We start from the raw sequence: 23,748 nt of genomic DNA on the forward strand, positions 1-23,748 counted from the left end.
GGAAAGGAGGAAGGTGTCAAAGACACACCTGATCCTTCTGACCCTTTGGTCTAAGATGCACCTCTCTATCTTCCTGCTGGACCTAGGCCAGGTTTCAAGACAAGATGGGCTGTTGTGGCTTTGGACAGGTTCCCTTTCAGAAAAGATCCTGAAGACAAAGACAATGGGAGGTGAGGCCCATTTTCTTTAGTAACTAGGGGAAAATGGACAGACTTTGTTCCTGTCAATTCTTCTGTTAGAAATTTCCCTGCATTAGCCTTTAGCTCAACTTAAAATTACTTGCAAATTGGAAGCATATAAAGTATGAGTTTATTTTTATAAGTAGCTGAACCTTGTTTTACTTGGTCTACTTCTGGGAAGCATGACTCATCCATGAAAATAATAACAGTAACAAAAACAACAGCAACTACAAAAACAATCACAAGAGTCGTTATGTTTATTGCACTTTAAGGTTTGCAAAGAGCATTCATTACTTCATTTGATTCTCACTACAGCCCTGGGAGGCAAGTGCTGGAGGTACTAGTATTGCATATTTACAGAAAAAGAAACTTCAAGGTGAGACCAGTTAAATGACTTGTCCATCGTGTTACATGGTTAGTTAGTGAGTGTTTGAGGTGGTATCTGAGCGCAGGTCTTTCTGACTGGATGTACAGTCCTCTCTGAGCAATCTTCAGTCCATCTCGGCCCTTACCTACTTCAAGAGAAAATGCTGCTTTGACAGTCCTGAAGCTTAGGCCCTACTTGCCCACAATTAAAAAAGAGCCAGTGAATTACAGTGTGGTCAAGCCTTAATTTTCCAGGTCTGGATCACACAAGCCTCTGCTTCCTCCAGCTTTCTGTTAGATGGCTCTTTCTTTGATCTCTATTTAGTGGGGGTGGGCTGAGTATAGGTACAGATATAACAGATGAAATTCAAATGTCCATTTTCTTACTACAGCTTTAGACTGGCTGCTCCAATTGCATGAGTGGGAGAGGAGAAGGCTGACACCTATGGTAACAATGAGGGTATGGAAATTTTGGTTATCTATTTATTATTATGAACAATAGAGGGTTGACTACATCATATGTTCATTCTAAGTTGTTTTTTTTATTTGCAGCAAAGGACTGGCACACACTAACATAATCATCACATAAGCCATATGGTCACACATTTGGAAAGAAATGAACGCTGAATTTTTCTAAGGCCTTGGAAAAAATATAATCTGTTTCGAATCATTACCAAGTGCATAGGGATAACTGAACAATTCCTTTGTTCGCTTTTTGCTATATAATCTTTTTTCTTATTCTAGAACTAGTTTTCTTCAGCAGAAATTGTCAGGGTATGGCCACTTTGTAGAACAGTTTCTTTCTGGATCTATTTGTGGTGATTCCTATCGGTGTCTTTTCAAGCCCAGACATAAATTATTCTGAATACAGTTTCTGGAAACTTGGGAGTAAATCCTAATCTTCAGATATATGAATGTATATGGCTAGGGTTAGTCACAGACATATTTTAAAAATGGTTGATTGATTTTACAGAGAAGGAGAGAAGAAAGTTTTGCCAGCTAATGGCAGGAGAATCTTAATTTGCCAGGACAGATTTTTCCTTTCTCATAAGCCAGAATGTGATTTGTTAAAAACAAAACAAAACAAAACAAATGTTCAGAGCATACAGCAGTAGAATGTAAGCTCAAGGGCAGGACTGTGTTCTTTTTGTCCTATTATCCCCAGCACCTATGTAGCACAGTGCCTGGAATACTAGAGCATTGAAATTTTTAAATAAATGATTTTTGAATGAATTGAATTGATGAACATTCAGGATCTTAATCTCTAATCCAATTTAACTTCTTACATACCTTCAGAAAATATTTGACTTTGTTACACGTCATCAAATTGAACTACCTTAGAATGTCAAGGAGTAGCTTAACATATGACTCACTTGAAAAAACAACGACTAAAGGGCAGGAAACAATTTGCCTGGATAAACAGTGTCTGGTTGGAAGAATTAAGAGTACAATGGGAGGAATCACAGAATGGTGTTTCAAATTTGTCTCTGAATTGTTCCACTATAGATTGGAATCCTAACACTGAAAGACTAATTGTCCAACTCTCATTTGAAATGTCTCAAGTGCACTGAGATCTCAAAAGGCTAAATTACCTGTTGAATGTCATATGCAATAAATTAATGGAAGATCATAGAAACTCCACCGAGCTATTTTGTCACAGAGCTTGTTCCCCTACATTCTAGCTTCTTTTGTTAGATAAGAAAAATATTCTTGAAAACAAATTATATTAAAAAAAACTTCACTATCAATAAGTAGGTCAAATTAATCACTCACTCATGATTTTTTTTTATTCCCCCAAGTCTCCCTTTTTAAAATTTCTGCCTGCATGCCTTCACTTACTAAATATAATCTCCATGAGGGTAGCAACTGTACCTTATCTAAACTATGGATCTTCCCCATTACTGAATACAGCACTGCACATAGATAGGTGCATAATTGTATGATATTTATAAATGAACCACCAATGGAATAAATGTCATTCTCCTTAGCTGGAATAATCTCCTTTCTCCCCAATCAATATCCAAATTCTATCTATCTTTGAAGTTCTATGTTTTCCATGAAATCATGGTACAGTAGAAAAACTACTGCATTTGGAATCAGGAGACCTGGGTCAGACAATTATAATCTGTGTGTCCTAGGGCAAATCACTTGACCCATCTGTGTCCTTAATTTTTTTTCTCATCTGTAAAATGAAAGGGTTGGATTCGATACCCTCAAAGGCATTTTTCAGATCTAAACCTATGATCCAAGGAAACGTTTCAGTCCCTGCTGATCTCTAGAGCTCCTTTGAACTCTCATGCTACTTCCAATCTCACACCAAATATCTTTTAAAAAATTGTTTGATTATGTCCTATTTGGTTTCAGTTCAGGTCAGTTCAACAAGCACTTAGGTTCTGGGCACAGTACTTGGTGCAAAAATAGTTTCTGCTCCCAAGGTACTTACATTTTGTTGATGGAAAGATAATATGAACATAAATAAGTGAATATAAAGTAATTTGGGGGGAAGAACACTAAGAACTGACAATTTCAAGAAAAGCCTCATCTGGGAACTGAATTGTAAAGGGATCAAAGGCTTCTAAGAAATGGAGGTGAGAAGGAGAACATTTCAACAATGGGGGACATGATGGAATGTTGTACGTTTTCTCTCCAATTAGGTTAAAAACTATAAGAAGGCAGAGGCTATGTGTCCTACCATATCCCAACATTGTGGTAGATTCTATAACTGATATAGAAGAGACATTGAATGATAATTCTATCATTTTTCTCATAGAAGTTATCATAGTGCTAGCCATATGGAAAGCAGTAAATAAATAATTTCTGATTGTTTAAATAGTTATACTACATGGATCTAAATCTTTCTTTCCTCATCACTACAAGGTCCAGAATGCTAAAAGTAGAGTTGAGTGAGTAGATGAATGTATTGGAAAGAATCTTTTGGAAAGAATCTGTATTTGAAAGAATATTTTGTGTTTCTGTGTTTGCATTCCAAAATCAAACCAACATATACTCCGTGTTATGGCCCCTCTTGTATTTCTGTCCTTTTCTTCCCCTCCATTAATGCTAACAATTGAGAGGTGATTTTTCTACATTGTTCAGAAAAAAATTAAAATTTTGATGAATATGGCATTTTACTAGGTAAGAGTTTAAAATTTTTAAACGTGTATAAAACAACTTTTGGTGTATGTAATGCACTAGTGTGTTTTCTGCTGGATAGCAACACTACTTGTCTAATCAGTTATGATAAGCTGTTAACCGGTCTTCCAGAATTGAGTTCTTTGAAAGTTAAGACTGTCTGGCTTTTCTATTTGTATCCCCAGTATTAAGCATAGTGCTTTCCACAAATTAAACCCCTGAATGCTTTTTTCATTTGTTCATTCATCCATCCATTCCTCTTCCATATCTAGGACCAGGCTTTGCATAGATCTAGTTATGATATCCTCATCCCTATAGCCATTTAATAGCTCTTTAATATTGGCTAAATGAGCTTTAATCTTCTTGGTCTGGTATTTAAGTCTAACAACAGTTACCTCTTAACTTTTCTTGTTTTACTCATACTGCTCCTCTCCACATAGTTTGTCCTCCAGCCATAATGAACCACTTGCCAACATTTGTACACACCCTATACTGTTCTGTTCCAATATTTTTACTCACAGTTTCCTTTAAGGCCAACTCAAAGGTCACCTTCCCCAGAAAGCCTGCTCTTCTCATATAGTCAATAATGAGTGACTTTTTCTCCCTGCACCTTGTATGTCACTTTCTTTATTCATCACTTTCCTTAGGAGGTACCTTTTTGCGTTTGTGTTGCAGCTGATTATAGAACCATCAGTCACAAGATGGAAGAGACTTAAACTCTTAATAATAATAGTAATAATACTTTAACACCTACAGAATACCCAGGAAGACATGACCTAGTGACTAGGATTACGCATCAGAAATATGTTAACAGTCACGAACCAACAGATAACACATCTCCAAACTACAAATACAGCCCTTGAAATATGCTGGAGTACTCAACCAATGAACTATATTGAAATTGGATCATTATAACAATTCCTACTGTTGGTCACAAGTACCCAGATATAAAACTGATTTGTAAAAAACTTAAAAGCAATATTTCTAATAGATGTCACCACCCTCCCAAATGCAATCTCCAAGTTCTGTAGAATGAAAAAAAAAAAACTTCATAAATATGGAGCCCTACTTGGAAAGAATAAAATCAAGTCGGAATAGGGTGAGGTGCACATTATCTCAGTTTTCTTGTCTATGAGAATTATATTAAGGATGCTTTCAGGGAGCCCACAGAGAATGAGATTATATCCTCTTACTTTTTTTTAAATACAAAAATCTTTGATTTTGTCCACCTGTGCAGTACCTTGTAGAAAACAATTTTAAGAAATAATAGATAGATAGGAAATTGTCCCAGGGCAGTTTCTGTCTTAACTCCTTAAAAAAGACAAGAAGGGGATAATAATGATATTAATAATGGTAATGATGATGAGAGTTGATACTTATGTAACCCTTTAAGATTTGCATAACATTTTATGTGTTTTATCTCATCTGATTCTCATAAAACCTTGTAAGAAAGATGGTGCAAATAATGTTTGCCACATTTTAGTGTTAAGGAGACTGATGCCCAGAGAAGGGAAGGGACTTGCCCTGGGCCACACAGTTTTGTATCAGAGGCAGGATTCAAATTCAAGTCTCCCCTGACTCCCCTGATAGTATGCTACTAAATCCTCCACAGGACTAGGTACACAGTAAGAGTTTAATTAGTACTTCTTTAATATGTTGAATTAAATAGCAAAGCAAATAACATATTACGCCTTCGTTTATAAATGAGATCAATGACAAGCAATGCACTTTTACAACTCTCCTAATATCTTTTCTTTACCAAAGGTAGTGGAGGGAGGGAAAATCCGGCATTCAATTATGGTTCTTTTAACTGATACAGGAACATCAAGGTTAAAGTTTTCTGGGCCATCCCCAAGGTTTTCATCAAAATAAGGTCCCATGAAATGATCAAAATAGGTTTCATAGTCTCCTCTTAAAACACTTAACAGCAGATTTAAATACAGTCCTAGCCCTGCAATTCAACTTTGTTTGGTCATTGTAAAGGTGTTTAGCATATTATTCATACTTAAATAGAAATGTTGCAAGTTTGCTTTTGGCACATTTGGACCATAGTCCAGTAAGTCAAGGTCCAGTCAGACTAACCTTCTTGGATAACTTTGATAGAACTTTGGTTGTCTTTCACTGTTCCCTATAAACCAAGGTTTTACTCTTTTTCTGGTTATACAGAGGTACAAACAGAAGGATTGAACACAGGACAGGAAATAACCAGCTCTTCAGTGGAAATATTTAATTCTCCCAAAAAACTTTTGGCTTGGAATACTCTGAACACCACATCCTCTTCATATTTAGTGCATAATCCTCTCTGCAAACACACCACTACATTGTAAAAATGAACCAATTAATGATTGAAGAGCACTAAAAAATTACGTAGCAAAACTAATTTTTATAGTAGTTTTTCTTTTTTGCATATTAATAACCATTTTATCACCATCAATAACAATTACATGCATTATTACTAATAATATTGTATAACAAATAATAATGCGTTATTAATATAATACTTTTACATACTCAACCTAGAAGAGGTAGAAAATAACCAAAATCATCTAATGGAGCTAAAACTGTGGTAGAATAGAGGAAAATTCTACTACATTTATAATTGCACCTTGAAAAGAGTTGACAGCTTCTTCCTGTCCCTCTCAACCAACACCCCTCCCTCCCCCATTCCCATACTCAACAAATGTGAGCTTCTGGAAGGCAGGGACTATTTCATTTTTTCCCATTATCTTGCTGAGTAAATATTTGCTGATTGCCCTCTCAGGGAGTCTAGCTCTCCTTCACCCATTTCCACTAAAAATAAGGGGTAGGTGTGGGCAATAGGGCCTGAAAAACTTTATGGTGAAGAGGAAGAAGTGATCAAAGGTTATGTATTCCTAGAAACAGTGTCCAAAACAAGAGTATTCTAGTCTTTCTTTCCTGATCTCTATTCAAATCTAGTCCCACTGATGTAAGTTATGGGCATCACATTTTAGGAAAGTCATTGATAGACTGGGACACATCTATAGAAAAGGAGCCAGGATAGTAAGAATTCCTGAAACCACATCATACAGGGATCACTTGAATAAAGTAGAGATCATTAATATGGAATAAGCTATCTTTTCAGAGGACTGAGGGGAGATGGGATGAGAAAATGGGAGAGTTTTTTCTTTGCTGTATCTTGTTTATAAGTTCTTTTTAATGGAGGAAAGAAAATTTAAGAGAGATGTGAATAACATTTGTCTCCAAGTATTTGAAGAGCTCTCCCATGGAAGACCTGCCCCTACTCTCACCCCAAGGGAAGATCTAGAAGGCAATTCATGGAATTTGCAGAAAAGCAGATTTTAGCTTGATATAAAGAAAATAAAAACCTACCTCACTATTAAGATTGCCCAAAACAGAACAGGTTACAATGAATTTGAAGTCTTCAAGCTTAAAAGTTGGATGACTACTTGAGTTAGTGATGCTATATACAGGAGTGACTGTTTCCTCCTGAGTTAGACTAGATGGCCTTTGAAATGTCTTTCAACTTATAGATTCTGTGATTTTGACTAAATGACCTCTGAGGTTCCTTCCAGCTCTAATCTTCTATAAACCTAGATAATATATATATACATACATATATATATATATAAATGTTTCATTGATGCAAGCCATATTATCAAATATATCAGAAACTTCAGTCTAAGAAGTTGAAAATGATGTACTCATTACCATACTCAGCAGTTTTAGAAAGCACTTAGCTGTGATGAAGGAGTGTGAAGAATCAAATACTAAAAGCCATTTCTTCAGGAATTTAACATAGCATCCTTTTTTCCTATCATCCACTGTTGTCCCTGTCTTGATTGAAGCACTACAGAAAGTGGGGTGAGGATGGGGGAGGACAGAAGAGCAGAAAGATACAAGTAGCTCCCATTGCTCTAAAGAGACTTCAACTTCCACAGTGAATAATGATAACAGCTCACATTTACTGAGTGCTTTAAGGTTTGCAGAGGGCATACATTATTTCTTTTGATCCTTTATACAACCTGTGAAGTAGATGCTATTCTTAGCCACATTTAACAGATGAAGAAACTAAGGTAGCTAGATATTAAGGAACTTGCTCAGGGTCACATGGTTAGAAAATGTCCCAGGTGGGATCTGGACCAAGTTTTCCCTAATTCTAAGCCTACAGCTTTGCACACTATATTGACAAAGCATGTGTTGTGGTAGGAAATTACCTCTAATTTGCCCTGTATATCTCTTATATGTACAGAGTTCTTTGCATGATGTCTCCCACATTAGAATGAGAACTCCTTGAGGGCAGGGATTGGTTTTAAATTTCTTTGTATCTGATTGCACATATATAATCTGTATCAAATGACTTACTGTCTTAGGGAGAGGGGAGGGGAAGGAGGGAGAAAATTTGGAACTCAAAATTGTTAAATAAATGATAAAATTTGTCTTTATATGTAATTAGAAAAAAATGGAATACTATTATAAATGAAAAAAAAATTCTTTCAATCTTCAGTTCTTAACATAGTGCCTAGAACATAGTAGGCACTTAAATGCTTGTTGACATGACTTGGCTTCTTGAGGTATGTATATATAATGGTGTTAGAAGTCAGTGTCTATAATGCCTCTAAATTTTCTTTTATGCAAGGTTGCTTTAAAGCAATGGGTCTCCTTGAGGTATAAATATGACAGGGTAGGAAGAGTGGGGAGAGGGAAAGCCTGATAGGTCCTCTGTAGACATTACATATCTTTACTTCCAGAAAAACCACCAGACTAATCGCTCACTAGAATTAGGCACTTACACTATTGAACAGCTACTGTTTCAAAGGATTGGAAGAAGAGATAATGAGAGAGCGGGAAAGTCTGTTAAGGCTGCTATCTTGTTCCCCAGAGCTTTCCTAAGCTTTTTTTTTTCTTTTTCAATTATGACATTCAGTTCTTTCTGGGCAGCCAAGGAATTCCAAGAGAGAAAAAAAAAGCCTCAAAAAGAAGATCACAACAAAGACAGTTTAACTGAAATGGCCTCAAAAAAGGCAGAGTTTTAAAATTCCCAGAACCCTTTGCATACATTCACTTTCTAGGCAGTTAGCATTTGATCATCATTCCCAAGGTATGCCTTTAGCATACTATTGCATTTCTTGGTGCTGAATTTTAATTTAGCAAAAGAAATAGGAATAATTTTGACTATGACTTTGTAGTTCTGGTGCGACAGCTCCCTTGAACAAAAGCCCCACCCAAACATCCCAATAATAAGATAGGGACTTTTATATCAAATTCAAGAAGACTGCATTCTGAGATCCCAAGCCTACTTAGGAATAAACACAAAAGCTCCTTATATTTTCTGTAGTCTTTTTTTTCCTTTAATCTGTTCTCATAGAAGTGAGCTTGTCCTTCTTTCTCTACTTTTGCCATTGATCCTACCTTCCTATATCTTTAAGGAGCTTGTACTATCAATCTTCACTGCCCCTGCCACCTCACAACCCTCCCTGCCAATGTCATCTTCAATGTTTACCTACCTACTAATTCCTTTTCTACTGTGGCCATGGCCAGGTCTCCCATAACCTTCAAAACAAAAGAACAACCACGTCCCTTAACTTCATTATTCTCTTTGCCTATTGTCCAATTTTGATGTCTCTCCTCCCCTTCACACTCCTAGAAAGAGTAATCTACACTTGCTACCTTCACCTCCATTCTCAACTTTTCATTACTCAATTCTATCAAGTGGTAGTTTTCATAAGGTATTAAGTAGCAAAGCTAGCATCTTATCACACCTTTCTGATTCTAAAGCTGATGTCCTTTCTGCTTTTCCATACTACTTCCATATTTCAGCTTGGAAAAAATACAAAATCTTCCTCCTGGCTTTTTAAGAGCCTTTTCTATTTGGTTCTAATTTACCTTTCTGACTTTATTTTACATTACCATATTCCACTCATATTTTTTGTCCTAAACAAACAGAATTATTGGTTGTTCCCCAACATGCCATATCTCTGCCATTAAATCATCATGTGGACCTGCCCCTTCTTGGGACATCTATACTTTTCAGGATCATTGGCTCAGCATAAGTACCTCTTCCAAGACTTCTTGGCTGAACCCTACAACTACATAAGTCTTCTCCATCCTAAAATTTTCCTGGACTAATTCTGTGTGGCTTTCTTATTTATCTTGATCACATTTATCTTGATACTACCTTGCACCTTACTTATTTGGGCACATGTTATATTCCTTATTTCTACATCTCTAGCTACAACCTGCTCCCCAGCCTTACCAAATGAAAGCCATGTGAGAAAAGGCATCATGACTGACATTTTTCATCTTGAGTGCTGGGCTTAAAGTCAGGAAGATTCAACTTCCTGAGTTCAAATCTGGCCTCAGACACTTAGTAGCTGTGTGACCCTGGGCAAGTCACTTAACCCTGTTAACCTCAGCTTCTTCATATGCATAATGAGATGGAGAAGTAAATGGAAAACCACTCCAGTATCTCTGCCAAGAAAACCCTAAATGGGGTTATGAAAAGTTGGACATGACTGAATAACAACAAATTTGTAATTAAGTACTAAACTGTGTGGTCTAGGTTGTATCTATTAAAGAAATTAGGAAGGCAGATATAAAGTGGGATAGACTATTGAGAGATGGCTTTTTGGAAGACACGTGACTTTGGCTGAAATAAAGATATGAACAGGATTTAGATAAGCATAATGCAGGAGAAAAAGCAGCTCAGACAAGGGAAACCAGAGAAGAAAAAAGCATAACGGGGGAATTAGCCTGATATGGAGAAGGAAAGAGGAGGTGATTAGCTCTGATCAATGTTACACAGGAGAGGGACTTCATATTAAAAAAAGAAAGAAGGTAAGGTAATTATGATGACAGGTATTGAAAGCCAAAAAGAGCTTATATTTAATACAGTAAACCACAGGAAATTATTGTGGGTTCCTCAGCAAGGTTTTGAAGTGATGCAGATTATATGTAAGCAAGACTGTGTACCCAGGATAAACTGGAAGAGCTGGAACGATGAGGAAGCTAATCCCACCTGAAGTTAATCAAAACGTAGAACTTAAAATACAATTGTAAAAATTACACATTCAAAAACTGTTCCAGATAGGTCTGTCACCATAATTCTGGAAAAACAATGGAAAAGTTGTAAATATCACAAGACAAACTGGCTATAGGCTTTGAATAGAGTCTTCTTATGTAAAAAAAAAAACAACTAAACAGATCTGAGTGACAGATATAATCTGGCAATAATTTCATTCTTGGAAATGGTTCAACAGGATGGGTCTGAATGCTTTCTTTTCTAAATACATCCAGCTCCTCCCTACTCCATGATACAATCCCACCCACTCTCCCCCCAAATACATGAGAACTGTCACGTTCTAGATTCCAATCGGGGCGGTTCTACCTAACTTAGACTGTATCTAAATGCCTAATAAGATAATAAATATTTGTTGAATTAAATGACAAACTCCCTAGAAAAGAGAGAGCAAGTTTAAGAGCATTTCAGAATAGACAGATTGCTGAATTACCTGAAACTAATTAAGGTAATTCACTGATAAAAGAAGAAAAAGAAAGGAGGAGGAGGAAGCAGCATTTATATAGTCCCTTAAGTTTTGCAATACACTTTACAAATAGTCATCTCATTTTATCATTATAAAAATCCAGGCAGACAGAGGTTAAGTCACATGCCCAGAGTCACACAGCTAATGATTGCTTATGACAGAATTTGAACTTGGGCCTTCCTGACTTCAGTCCTAGCACTTTCACTGTACGACCTAGCTGCCATCATTACCTCCTATTACCTAAAATAAACCCAACTGCTTCTCCATAGCATTCCAAATAAAGACTAAAAAACAAAGACTACATCTAAGAACGGACACCTCAAAATCTACCACGATATGACTGTTATGAGCCTTCGAGCTATAATTGGTGAACTAACCATTTTAAGTATAATTCTCTATTTAGTGTTTATAATATGGTGGACAAATATTCAATAGAAAACCATTTATCTGGGACATAGAATCATAAAATCTCATAGTTGTGATACGGTCCCGAGATGTCACTGATATGTGGAACTCTTAGAAGAGGAAACTCTCCTTAGTTATTCAGGTGGACAATTTATTTTCGACTTATAGTGGCAGAGAGTTGCCTAGAGCACTTGAAGGGTAAGTGGCTTCCCCAGTCACACACTCATTGTGGGTCAGATGATGACATAGTAAACCTTTAATAAATGCTTGTTGCTTGGCTTATTTAATAACAACATACCCAACCACCGTTAACAAGTGGTCATCTGGTCATTTTTGGAAGAACTACAAAGAAAAGGTATTTACTACCTCCTGAGATAGTCCATTCCACTTTGCAGGGCTCTGAAAATTGTTAGGAAGCTTCACCTGATATCAAGCTTAAATATGAATTCAGGTGAATGTGCTCTCTAATACTTGTATCATGTAAATACTGAAAATTATAGTTAATCCCTCTACTAGGAAATGCATCATACAACAGCATGAAAGGAATGTGTGTCTTTTGAATTTTATGTCTCCCAATAACATCTAGGAGCAAGTTCTACATGCAACAAGTGTTTAACAAATGTTGTTTGAGCAGGATATTGGAAAATGTGGCCAGAGATCCTCGGTTTACTGGCTCACATAGGTTGGGGTAGAGACTTCTGCTACTAGAAGTAGTCTATGCCCAAGTTACTCTTTACCCATACTGCTGAGTAGGAATTAGAGAATGAGAATGAATCAACTACAGGTGGATGGTTGGAAAGATGGATGGGTGAATGGAAGAAATTCAACAATTTATCACATGCAGTCTTCATTAATAAATCTTAGGCAAAGCAAAAAACATGTTTGAATCACATGATCATGGATTTAGAGCTGGAAGCTATAAAATTTATTAGGCAGTAATTGTCAAGGAGGAATATTTGGGAAAAATCCAGACATGATAATTATAAGATTCTGATTGCTGCTATTGTCTCTTTTGGTGACTCTGCTTTTTAGATCATCTCCACTTTGATGTTATTACCTGAAGCACTTGTCAAAAACTGAATTCATTATCTTCTCCCCAAATCTACTCATTCTATTAATTTACTTTATATTCTTTGATGGCACCATCATGCTTCTATAGCAGTCAGCCAGGTTTGAATTACAGTATCATAGGTTTAAAGTTGGAAGAGACCTTTTAGTCCAAATGCCTCCTTTTATGGTAAGGAAACTCAAGTCAAGAGAATTCAAGTGACTTGCCCATGGTGTTCTGGGTAGTAAGTGGCAAAGTTGGAAATCAAATCCAGTCTCTCTGACTCTGAATCCCATGTCTATCCCTTCTTCCAGCTCTATAACAAGTCAGCTCTTGGAGAAATTTTTGATTCTTCTTTCTTCAATCACATATTCTGCCAGCTGCCAGACTCCATCTGCAATACAACTCCTACCCATCTTCTCATTTCTACCGCCACTGCTACTCTTGTTAAAATGCACATTACTGCTTGCTTGGGTTATTATGGCGACCTTGCACCCACTTCCTCTACTTTTGGTCCTCTCTCTGTAACCCATCCTTCTCAGTGCTAGGCTTACCATGTCATTCTTTAGAGCAACAGATGTGTGAATATATGGAGTACCCATAAGTCATGGAAAGCTAACGGAGTATAGCAAATGCATCTGATGCTCAGGCTCATAGCCCGAGTTAGGAGAAGCCATTGCTAGCATGTCACTGTCAGAAATTGCTATTGTATTGGGCAGACACTAGGTCACTAACCAATGGCCACTCTATTATTACTTCTGACCACCCTGTGGCTTTTTGGGCATGGATTCCATCCTCTACTGCATATCTCATGCCTAGTTCTCTGGTTTTATATTTTCCTTTAAGTCTTTACTTTGACTCTGGCAGGGCACTCTCTTTAACCTTTCACATCACCACAACACACAAGTATTACCCCTTTCTTTCCCTATTCCTTCTTCCCTTCTTGTATCCCTCAACTATCCCCATCTTCCTCCTTCACAAGTTAATAGAATCATAAATTTAGTGTTAGCATGTCCCTCATGGTCCAACTACTTTATTTTGTAGTTGAGGAAATGAAGACCCATGGAGATTAAACAACTTGCTCAAGGTCACAGAGATTGTAAGTTTATTTCCTTCCTCCCCTCCTTCTTTCTTGCCTAAATATTGGGTACAAAAAAGGATAGAAACAAAGTACACTTTTTTTTTTTCAGAGAAAATGAGATCGGAAATGTTGATAACAGGGTAAGTATATGGAAGGTAGGAGGTTACCTTGGACATATGAGGAACACTTTACTTCTGCCAACAAGCATATATTATGCTTGTACTATCTATGTAGAAAATTAAACAATAAATGCTTATTGAATTGAACATTGAAAATCAATTTTTTTATTCATTGGGAACCCAAAAATATCCCTTATAAAAATTATAATCATAGCCTCTAATTAAAAAATTACTAATTATAATATATCTTTCAGGTCTTTCAATTTTTTTATTACAAAATATTTTGTGTATAATACAGGAAAAAGTACTGTAAGGTATACTGCTTTGACATTATCAATTGAATCACTATCAAAAAATCTTTTTACCTTGCCATGACAAATTTCATAAAATTGTTCAATGTTTTCAATTCCATTTCAATGGGAATTACTTAATTATGTTTTAGGCATCAGGTCTATATACAACACTTGCTTTAAATGTATGCAACTCAGAGTTCCATTCTGATTTCAGGTAATACCAATACTTTTTCATACACTATACAAAGATTCTGAAGTCTTGTCTTATGGAGTTCAGTCTTTCAAAAAAATTTATTTGGGTCATATTTTATGCCAAAGTTTGAGTATCAGAGATACTTTGTTTTTTTTCACCCTGAATAAACTATAAAATATTTTCTTATTCTGAAAAAAATTAAAATGACCAAAAAATCTCCATACCTCTGGCCTCGTGCTGACTGTACTGTCCTCCTTAACAAAGCAGGGTTTCTAGCATGTACATATGGTCTTTTACTTGCTGGTAACTTAGAGCAGTTTCATTCATGTGACTTGACCAATTTTGTCACTGAATAGTTTTGCCTTTTTCAAGAGAAATTCAGAAGACATTATTGGGTTACCAAGGATCAGCTTAGAATCTAGAAAAAGAAGGAAAGGGAACTTAGGGAGAACTCTGGAGAAATGCTTCTACAAAAAATATCAATGTGTTTTTATCTTTGAAAATGAAATGGAAATTTGCATATATATTACACATTAATATATGGACACACATATATGCGTATGCATGTATATGCAATATACACATACACACAGCATATATACCTACACATGCATATGAATACATATATATGAAATGGATATTTGCATATATATACACACATGCATAAATAAAATTTAGGTAATCCCTCATACTTCAATTTTTTACTATATTATTGCTGACATGTTTCTCCCAGAAAATACTTTTACAGATTGTTTATCAATTTACTCACAACACCATGAAGTAGATGAATGTTCACTATGTTAATTTTTAACTGACAGGAACAGAGCTTTCTCAAGGGCATACTGCACATTAGAATTAGAAAGCCTGAGTTTTGATCTTCCCAGCCAACATACTAACAACTTGCCTTTAGCAATTCATACATGAAATATAGCCCACATAGAAAACTAGCCTGTTTCCTGGTTGAAATGCATCTTCTTAGACTGCAATCCCTGAGGGCAGTCATTTGTAACTTTGTCTTCTACAGGGACCTATACTGGAGTGATACTTAACCCTACTAGAGACATAGCCATGTTGGGCCAAGGTCGATGGATCTGGGTCCCTATCAGTGCCAGCCACCACAATCTCTTTAGGTTTCAGTGGAAACTATTCTAGGGTTGCTGTGGCTGAAAAAAAAAACTCTCATCATCCAGTGGCTGGATTTCTGGATATGAGCCTCTGCAACTGTGAACAGGATCAGGGGAATGACAGCAGCATTCTAAATCTTAACATTCTCTAGTAGTCTTTTGTAACAGGGATCTTTTAACTGACATAAGGTTCTAAAGTCAGATGCTGGAAACAGAACAACTCAAAAGTATGATTTGATCATCATATCAAAATATCATCATCTCAGAGTGAAGGGCTATAAATGTAAGCAGCTACCTGCTAGGTCTTCAATGTGAGGCCTAATTTATATTCCTTGTTTAACAAACCACTAGTTACATTTAAACTTTTTTTCCATTGAAAAAGTATAGTGCTACAACATTTATTTTCTTACACATAAAAGAAACTTTTAATAATGAGAAAACTTAACTATGGACGTGATAATGAAAAGATTGTCTTAAGTCTCTTAATAGGTATTCTATGTGTTTTTACTCTTGGCACATTAAGAATATTTAATATTACCATAACAATTAATGTTGTTTTGAATTATTGCAGCTATTATGGCTTTTCTGAATGGAGTTTGTGTAACAGTCCTCTTCAAAGTACCATAATAATTCTGAAAGGAAATGAAATTGGAGATTTCCTGCAGTAGGTTTTATAGCCTGGTTCTGAGAAAAATGGGGAATGTATAGACACTTTGCAGCTTGGGGAGACTTTCTAGAGAATGGGATTCTCTTCCATTGCTTTTGAGGAAGGCCAGAGTCACATTCAAGAGGCATCAGAGTAGTATTATAATAGTTAGTGTTCTATTAAGCTAAAGTCCTAATTAAAATCCCACTTTCTACAGGCAGCCTTTCCTGATATCCTTTAATGTTAAGCGCCTTTCCCCTGTTGACTATTTCCAGTTTATCCTGATGTATCTTGTTTATAGGTACCTGTATACCTGTCATCTCCTCCATTGAAACTGTGAGTACCTTGAGAACAGAGGCATTCTTTTGTTTTTCTTTGTATACTCAGTGCTTATCCTAGTGCCTGGCACATAGTAAATCTTAATTGACTAATGACTGACAAAATTGACCAAACATAATTAATTTAAAGAAACAAATAGACTTAACAAATTACCTATAAACATTTTAGGCCCTAAATTAAATGACATGGTTTGAGTACTAATGAAAAGTGGTCAATCTGTGCTCAAAGGATGTGGGTTTGAATCCCAGTTCTGCCACTTTTGATCTGTATAACCTTGAGCAAGGTCTTAATTTCTCTGGGTCTCAATTCCTCATCTAAAACTGAGGGGGTTGGACTAGATGACCTATATAGTACCCCTTCTTGGTCAATATCTGAGACTCTATGGTGTCCTGAGTATTAATAGGTGTAGTGTATTTCTGCTTTGTTTACTTTAGTCAGAGTGGGGAATCAAGGGTTCTCTTATATATATATATATATATTTTTTTTAACACACGCACACACACATATAAATACCCTAGCATGTGCTTAGGAGGGGGGAAAATTGACTAAATTTTTCCTTGGGTCTTTTCACTTCTAAAGATTTCTTCCTATCCTCTTAGTGGGTAGAGTTTAAAGAGAAACTTATCCACAAATACTCTCCTTACTATTTCTATATGCTTAGAAATTTTTCTCCCTTTAACTCCACTATAGATATTTCCTAAAAATTTCCTCCAAGAAAGCTTGGCTTATGATCTAATTTAAAAAATGTCTCAACGTTTTTTTTTAAGTGTTTTGCTTCCTCACAGTTTTTAAACTTTTCTTTTTCACCTCAGATTTCCAGTTGCTTACAAGCCATCTCCATCTGGATGTTCCACTAACAACAGAAATATACAGAGTCAAATATACTCATTATTCTCCCTTTCCCAAATTAATGTATCTGATTGTCAGTGTTACTAATTCAAAGTCTTCTAAACTCTTAACAATTTAATGTTCTTTGATTCCTTTCCTTTTATAAAATCATAGCATTAGAGCTTAAGAGTTGGAAGACATTTCCCAAGTCATCCAAGCCAACCCCTTTATGCTAAAGACAAGGAAACTGAGATTCTAAATGATTTCTCCAAGGTCATATAGTAAGGTGTACAAGTGAGATTCAATCAAAAAGTCTTTTATCCAAATCCAGGGATCTTTCCACAATTCAAACAGATTATTTTCATTTTCTAAATTTTCTGGATTGTTAAGAAACATGAGATTGAAATACTGTGGTCTATTCTCCAGGGCTGTCCCTTGAATCTTCATGTATTCCACTTTGGATAAGCACTGGCTCTGAAGGGAAAAGACCTGAGTCCAGATCTTGCCTCTGATAAGTATGACCTATCTAAGCTTGGACTAAGCACCCAAACTCTAGGGACCTCAGTTTCCACAACTCTATGAGATTATTTTTGCTTAGCTATTTAGTTTATAATAAATATCCAAGACTTAAAATAAGACAAGGCTGAAACTAGAGGCCTTGGGGGAAAATCATCTAGAAAAACCAGTAATACATATTTCCTCCAATATCTGAGTCAACACTATTGTGTGTTTTAAAACTGAACTAGCTCAACCTTCACAAAGAAGACAGCTGGATTTACCTGTTTAATTTTCCTACTCTTTTCAATGAAGTAGCTATAGTATCTGATTTGCCACCAGACCATATCCATTCTTGTCAAGTAAGAGGTGTGCCACATTGGCTCAATATAGGTTCCATTCCAACCAGCAACAGCACTAGGGCTATTTTTGCTCACCCTGGAAGATTCAAGTGAACAGTACAGTGTGGGATGACCAGGTAGTGGAGTTTTAAGAACCCTAGATGTGGAGTCATAGGACCTCTGTTATAGATTCCCAGCACAGCTATTTAGTGCTTTTGCGACCTTTAGTGAAGTCATTTAACCTCTCTAGATGACTGTTTCCTTGCCTACAAAATGAAGAGATTGGACTAAAGGGTTTCTCTTGGTCCCTTCCAATTCTCATTGTATGGTCGCATGAATCCATGATTTTCTCAGTGAAAGAAAGAGTTATGATACTTGTGGACTCTTATCATTTAACTTTGTGAACCACTGACAAAAGCAGTCAATGAAGACATGAATAGAAAGATTTTCAGCTATGATTGCTTTCCTAACCAAAGTGTTGCAGAGAAAACAAAGACACGGTTTCATATGCTACCACAGTATTTCCTCCAGTACCCCTTTGTAATGAAATGTAGTTCAGGGAAGTCCCTAAAGAGAAGACCCTTCACTTAACTGCAACTAAGATAATTCCTCTGCCATCAGAGGAAACAGAGGCAATTTGGAGAGTGGGTGGGAGGTAATTGGGGTTAAGTGACTTGCCTATGGTCACAAGTGTCTGAGGCCACATTTGAATTCAGGTCCTCCTGACTCCAGAGCTGGTGCTGAAGCACCTAGCTGGCTCCAAAGAAGCAATTTTTAAGCAAAATCCTTACCCCCTAAAATGAAAAGCCTTTTCTCTCTTTCTTTTGCTACTCATCATGGGCACCAAGATCCACTGACCCCTAGCATAATGTAAATTTTCACTACACTATGTTGTCTCTTTTAAACAAAACGTTTTTGCTTGTAATGGATAGGCAACTGACTCGAATCAATTAAAACAATTTCCAAAGGATCAACAGCAAATTAGGACTCTTTCTTACCAGTTGTTTGTTAGCAAGGTTTGAAAATTAGAGAGCTAAAAGTGAACACATCAAGAAGGAAAATTATGAGTTTAATAGAATCGATACTTCACCTAAAGCAAAATATATGCTGTGTTTCATCCAAAGTTGAACGACTGCCTTAAACAATGCCTAAGAGCTACTGACTCTAATATGGAGCCCCAGGGATTAGTGAGCAAGACAACTTTGTATAATTATCAGCTCCATCTGAACTTTATTGGCAATAAGTGGTTACAAATGAATTGCATTTGGCCCAAGTAGAACATAGAGCCAAGCTGGGAGTCTGCCGCTTGTCGTTTGGAATTTGGGGAGATGCTTTGGCATCCAAAGGCAGAGCTATTGCCTCTGTGAGATGGGTGAAGATGTTTGGAACATGTTTCAGGGAAGCCAAGTGTCTGACTGCTGGTTAGGAAAACCTAGTAGAAACTGGGAATCAATCAACAAATATCTGTTAAGCATCCACTATACGTAGCAAGGCAATATGCAAGGTGCTGGGGATATAAAATAAAATCTGAAATAGCCCCTGCCCTCAAGGAGATTGCATTTGATGTAAAAATTAAAGCTGCATAGGAAAATTGGCTTATGTAGTCTAGCCTGTCATTCAGTTATTTCTAAATTAAAGTTGTTTGGGGGGTGGCTAGGTGGCACAGTAAATAGAGCACCAGCCCTGGAGTCAGGAGGGCCTGAGTTCAAATCCGACCTTAGACATTTAACACACACACACACACACACACACACACACACACACACACCAAAAAACTAGCTGTGCGACGTTGGGCAAGTCACTTAACCCCAACTGCCCTCCAAAAAGCTTAATAAATAAATTAAAATAAAATATTTTAAAAATTAAGGTTGGTTTGTTTTTTTTCTGATCTCAGCCATTAAGGTCAGATTTCTTTCCCTGTAAATTTGAAGGAGTCACGGATACTCTCATAAAGGCCTAACATCAAGCTAGAATACTTTGACTTTCTGGAAGTCAAAGTGTAAGTTATCACTAGTTTAAGATGAGTCCTTTTGAGAGGCACCGCTTGAATCCTAAGCATTTTCTGTGCGAAGGATGGTAGCAAACATCTACAGGTGAAAATATTTGAGGTTCTTTGAGAATTAAAAAAAATTCATTTCTCTTCCACTAAGAGCAGGCAAGATCACTCTGTTCTCCTCTTACCCCACTTTCCTCTAACTGGGTCACTTTGGCACTCCAGTTCTGAACCCCTGTAAGCTTGATAAGAGCAGTTAGTATGAGGAGTGTTTGATTAAGTTCTGGAAGTAAATGGAAGAATTAACCACTCTTCACACCTCTTCAAACATGACTTTCAAGTTTTAAATTGGCACCCTATTGAAGAGAACTATTTTTGAGGCACTTCGAGTTTGATACCCATCAGAATCCTTTCTTTTCCTGCCCCAACATTTGTTTTCCAAATTTTAGTGGGGAGTTGTTATTTCTCCCAAGTTCAGTGTATTGCCCAATCTTAGAAAACATTTTCTCTCCACTACCCCACTTTACTTGAGTAAAATTATCTTCAAAAGTAGAAATGTTCTAAAACTCTGAATATAAATGAACTTTCAACATGGCAGCCAAGCTCTCGACTCAAAAGTTATATATATATATATATATATATAACTCAAAATTTATATATATATACATACACACACACACGCACACATTACAAATTAGACTATTCATGGAAATAGAATTCTTATTTGAGAGGTAAGAAGGTTGAACTAAATGACTTCTGATGAACCTTCTAACTCTAAACAAGCTTGTCAAATATAAAGAACCAAAAGCTTATTGCCCTTTGAAATGAAGTTATTTGTATATTTTTATAACAAAGACATAATTCCATGTCTGTTTAAATGGCACAGTTGTTACTGTTCAAATTAGGTCAGATTTTGAATGAATGAAAAGATATGATCATACATTTGCCATGTTACATTAGCTTACAGTACTTTTTTTTTCATTTAATTTCATGTCATATAAGAATATAGGATACTGGATCTGGAAAGAACCTTCAGAAGGAAAAAAATCCATCAATATAGCCATACATATCTTAAATTCCTAGAGAGTGGAAGTGAATTTCATATTTTTACAATAATGCAAAACCCCCAATCTTTCCTATATTTAACATTATGTACTTGCAACTAGGTAAATTAAAAATAATAATAAAAAAGATATGCAGGGCTTACTTGTCCAGTGTGGCAGAAAGAAACAAGATATCACACTTATCCCTATTTGATTTGGCACTACAGAGGCTAAAAAGTGTAATGGAAAGAAGGCTATGCAATCAATCCTACAAAGATTTGTAATGTAATTTTAAGTTAAAAAGAAATCCAAACTCTGTAATACTCAAGTGCATTCTTTATACCACTGTTTGCATACTCAAGAGTTAGTATTCTATTAAGAAAAGCAAAAAGACCATTTATTAACTTGAGCTCAACAAATAAACAATGACTTTATAATACCATTGCTCAATGATCAAAGCTCTCTACACAGGGGCAGAAGGACGAGAGTCCAAGTTGAAACTCTGTACCTAGGTTTTTTATTTGCATAATCAGCTTTGGAAAATTTCTAAAGTCAACCTTCCACAAAAGGCAAGAAAAGAGGCCCAAATCTCATACTTCATCCCCTAACTCCTCCTCTACTAAGGGGTTAAAACTCCTTGCAATATGGAACAGCTCAAGTTCAGAGAACCCAAATTATACATCTCATTCCTTTTAAAGAATTTATTTTTTCCTAGCTCTGGTTATCTGCCAACTTCCAGGGATGGAGAACCTGCAGCCTCAAGGCCACATGTAGCCTTCTAGGTCCTTAGGTGCAGCCTTTTGACTTACTCCAAGTTTTACAGAACAAATCCTTTTATTAAGGGGATCTGTTCTGAAAAGTTTCGATTTGTTCGAAGAGCCACACTTAAGGACCTAGAGAACTACTTATGCCCTCAAGGCCACAGGTTCCTCACCCCTGGAGATGCTTTCCCTTTTAGGAAAGAATGCATATGAGTGCTGAAAGGGAATCTTTACAAATTAATAAAGTGTAAACCTTTGCAAATACTTTTCTCAGCAAGTAAATTCATGATTACTGCATATGGCTGGATTGGTTTCTTAAAGGTATAAAAGACTTCCTGTTTAAGTCTGGAAATCTAGTGGAGAGAGAAGCAGAAATTACTAATAAAAAATATCAGTTGGTTGGATTTGAACCAAGAGTAACATTAACTGGGTCACCTGGATAAAAACAATTCCTCTAAGTTCAACATCTCACAAATGAATTCATCCGAAGAGCTCAGATGAGAATAGATACATAAAAAATACACACTCTCCATAATGTCTCAGGCTGGCAAAAGGAAAAACAAAAAACCAAAAAACTGGGATATCATGCGAAAAAATGTATGGAGGGTTATCTAGGTATGGGCATAAAAGAAAACCATCATTGTTCTCTACCTCTCTAAATCCGGTTTGAAAATATGTATATTATAGATCCCGGAGACCATGAATAAGCAAATGTGTATGATTCCAAAACTGGATAGGAGAAAACTATATACTCGGCTCCAGCTTTTGGACTTTAGTCATTTTTTTCCACTTCAAAAGCGAACTAAGTTTGATGAAAACAAAATAAAACTTGGTTAGAATGTAAGGTGGTCAGATATTTCAAAGAATATGGTAGGCACAGCCATAGAAATGTAGATATGAAATCCATGTAATATACCTAATGACTTCAAGAACTCTGGTACTACATGGCACTGGTAATAGGGGTAGTAGTAGCAGGAAGAATGGCCTTAGGCAGAGCAAAAATGCTACTTTGGGTATCATTTATAGGAGCAAAAATCTTCATTAAACAAAGGAAAACGTTGGGAATCTGACCCACAAATATGCTTCTTAGGGTTGAAAAATATTCACACATTTTCTGTTTCAAAACATCCTGCCAAATTCTCAAAGAACAAAAAAAGCCATCGTATTACCAAGTAACTTGTGTTGCACTATGATCAGCGAAGCTCTTTCTGTTAGAAATAGAAAAGTCTAGTCTTCTAGAACCTTGCATTGATTGGACTTTTCTGGTGGTGTCGTCTGGAGTGGGTTGCAGAGGATTTGCAGTCATTTCACCCCACTGATGCAGACTGGAGTCAGGAGAAGGTGGAACTGGACAGCAAGGAAGGAAGCGAGATGCGCCACAAGCGTTAGCCACCGTGCATATTGTGCTGATAGAAAATGAGCACCCCTGCAGGGGCACTGGAGCTGTCACCCACCTATCAGTGTGACTGGTTCTCAGTTTAACAGTGGAAACCTCCCTGACATACCAGTTGATGATTCTTGGGGTGAGGGGTGCTTGAACTTATTTGAGATGATGTGATGAGGCACTTGGAAACACAATAGAAAAACAATGTTCAGATTTTTACTAGGGCTAATGAGCAAAAAAAAAAATACATGGAGAATTTACTTCCAAAATATTATATGAACAGTATCAAAAACAATGCTATCTAAGACAAAGCCTTTAGATATGCACATATTGTACATTCATAAAGTTCCTGCTTTCAGAGCCTATACTCCAGTCCTTCCCTAAAGGTATAGTAAAGACATATTAATTCTACTGTAATAAGAGGCTCTCCTCTTACACGCCACACACGGACACAC

General features: G+C 36.5%; 1 protein-coding gene across 9 annotated transcripts in view; it reads right to left on the minus strand.

The window, feature by feature from the left end:
* The window catches only part of PDE4D (phosphodiesterase 4D), a 1,918,796-nt gene that overhangs the window by 664,864 nt on the left and 1,230,184 nt on the right, over positions 1-23,748 (minus strand). Inside the window, exon 2 of one of the 9 annotated variants that reach the window (XM_069096359.1) lies at positions 23,079-23,256. The exons of the other annotated variants lie outside the window; for them this stretch is intronic. Coding sequence (XP_068952460.1) covers positions 23,079-23,215 — 137 coding nt within the window. The 5' untranslated portion in view covers positions 23,216-23,256. The remainder of the gene's footprint in view (positions 1-23,078; positions 23,257-23,748) is intronic. 9 annotated transcript variants of the gene reach the window in all.

The sequence above is a fragment of the Petaurus breviceps genome, unplaced genomic scaffold (assembly GCF_028583685.1).
Source record: "Petaurus breviceps papuanus isolate PSGF00001 unplaced genomic scaffold, PetGlider_PUasm1.0 229, whole genome shotgun sequence".
Taxonomy (NCBI): domain Eukaryota; kingdom Metazoa; phylum Chordata; class Mammalia; order Diprotodontia; family Petauridae; genus Petaurus; species Petaurus breviceps.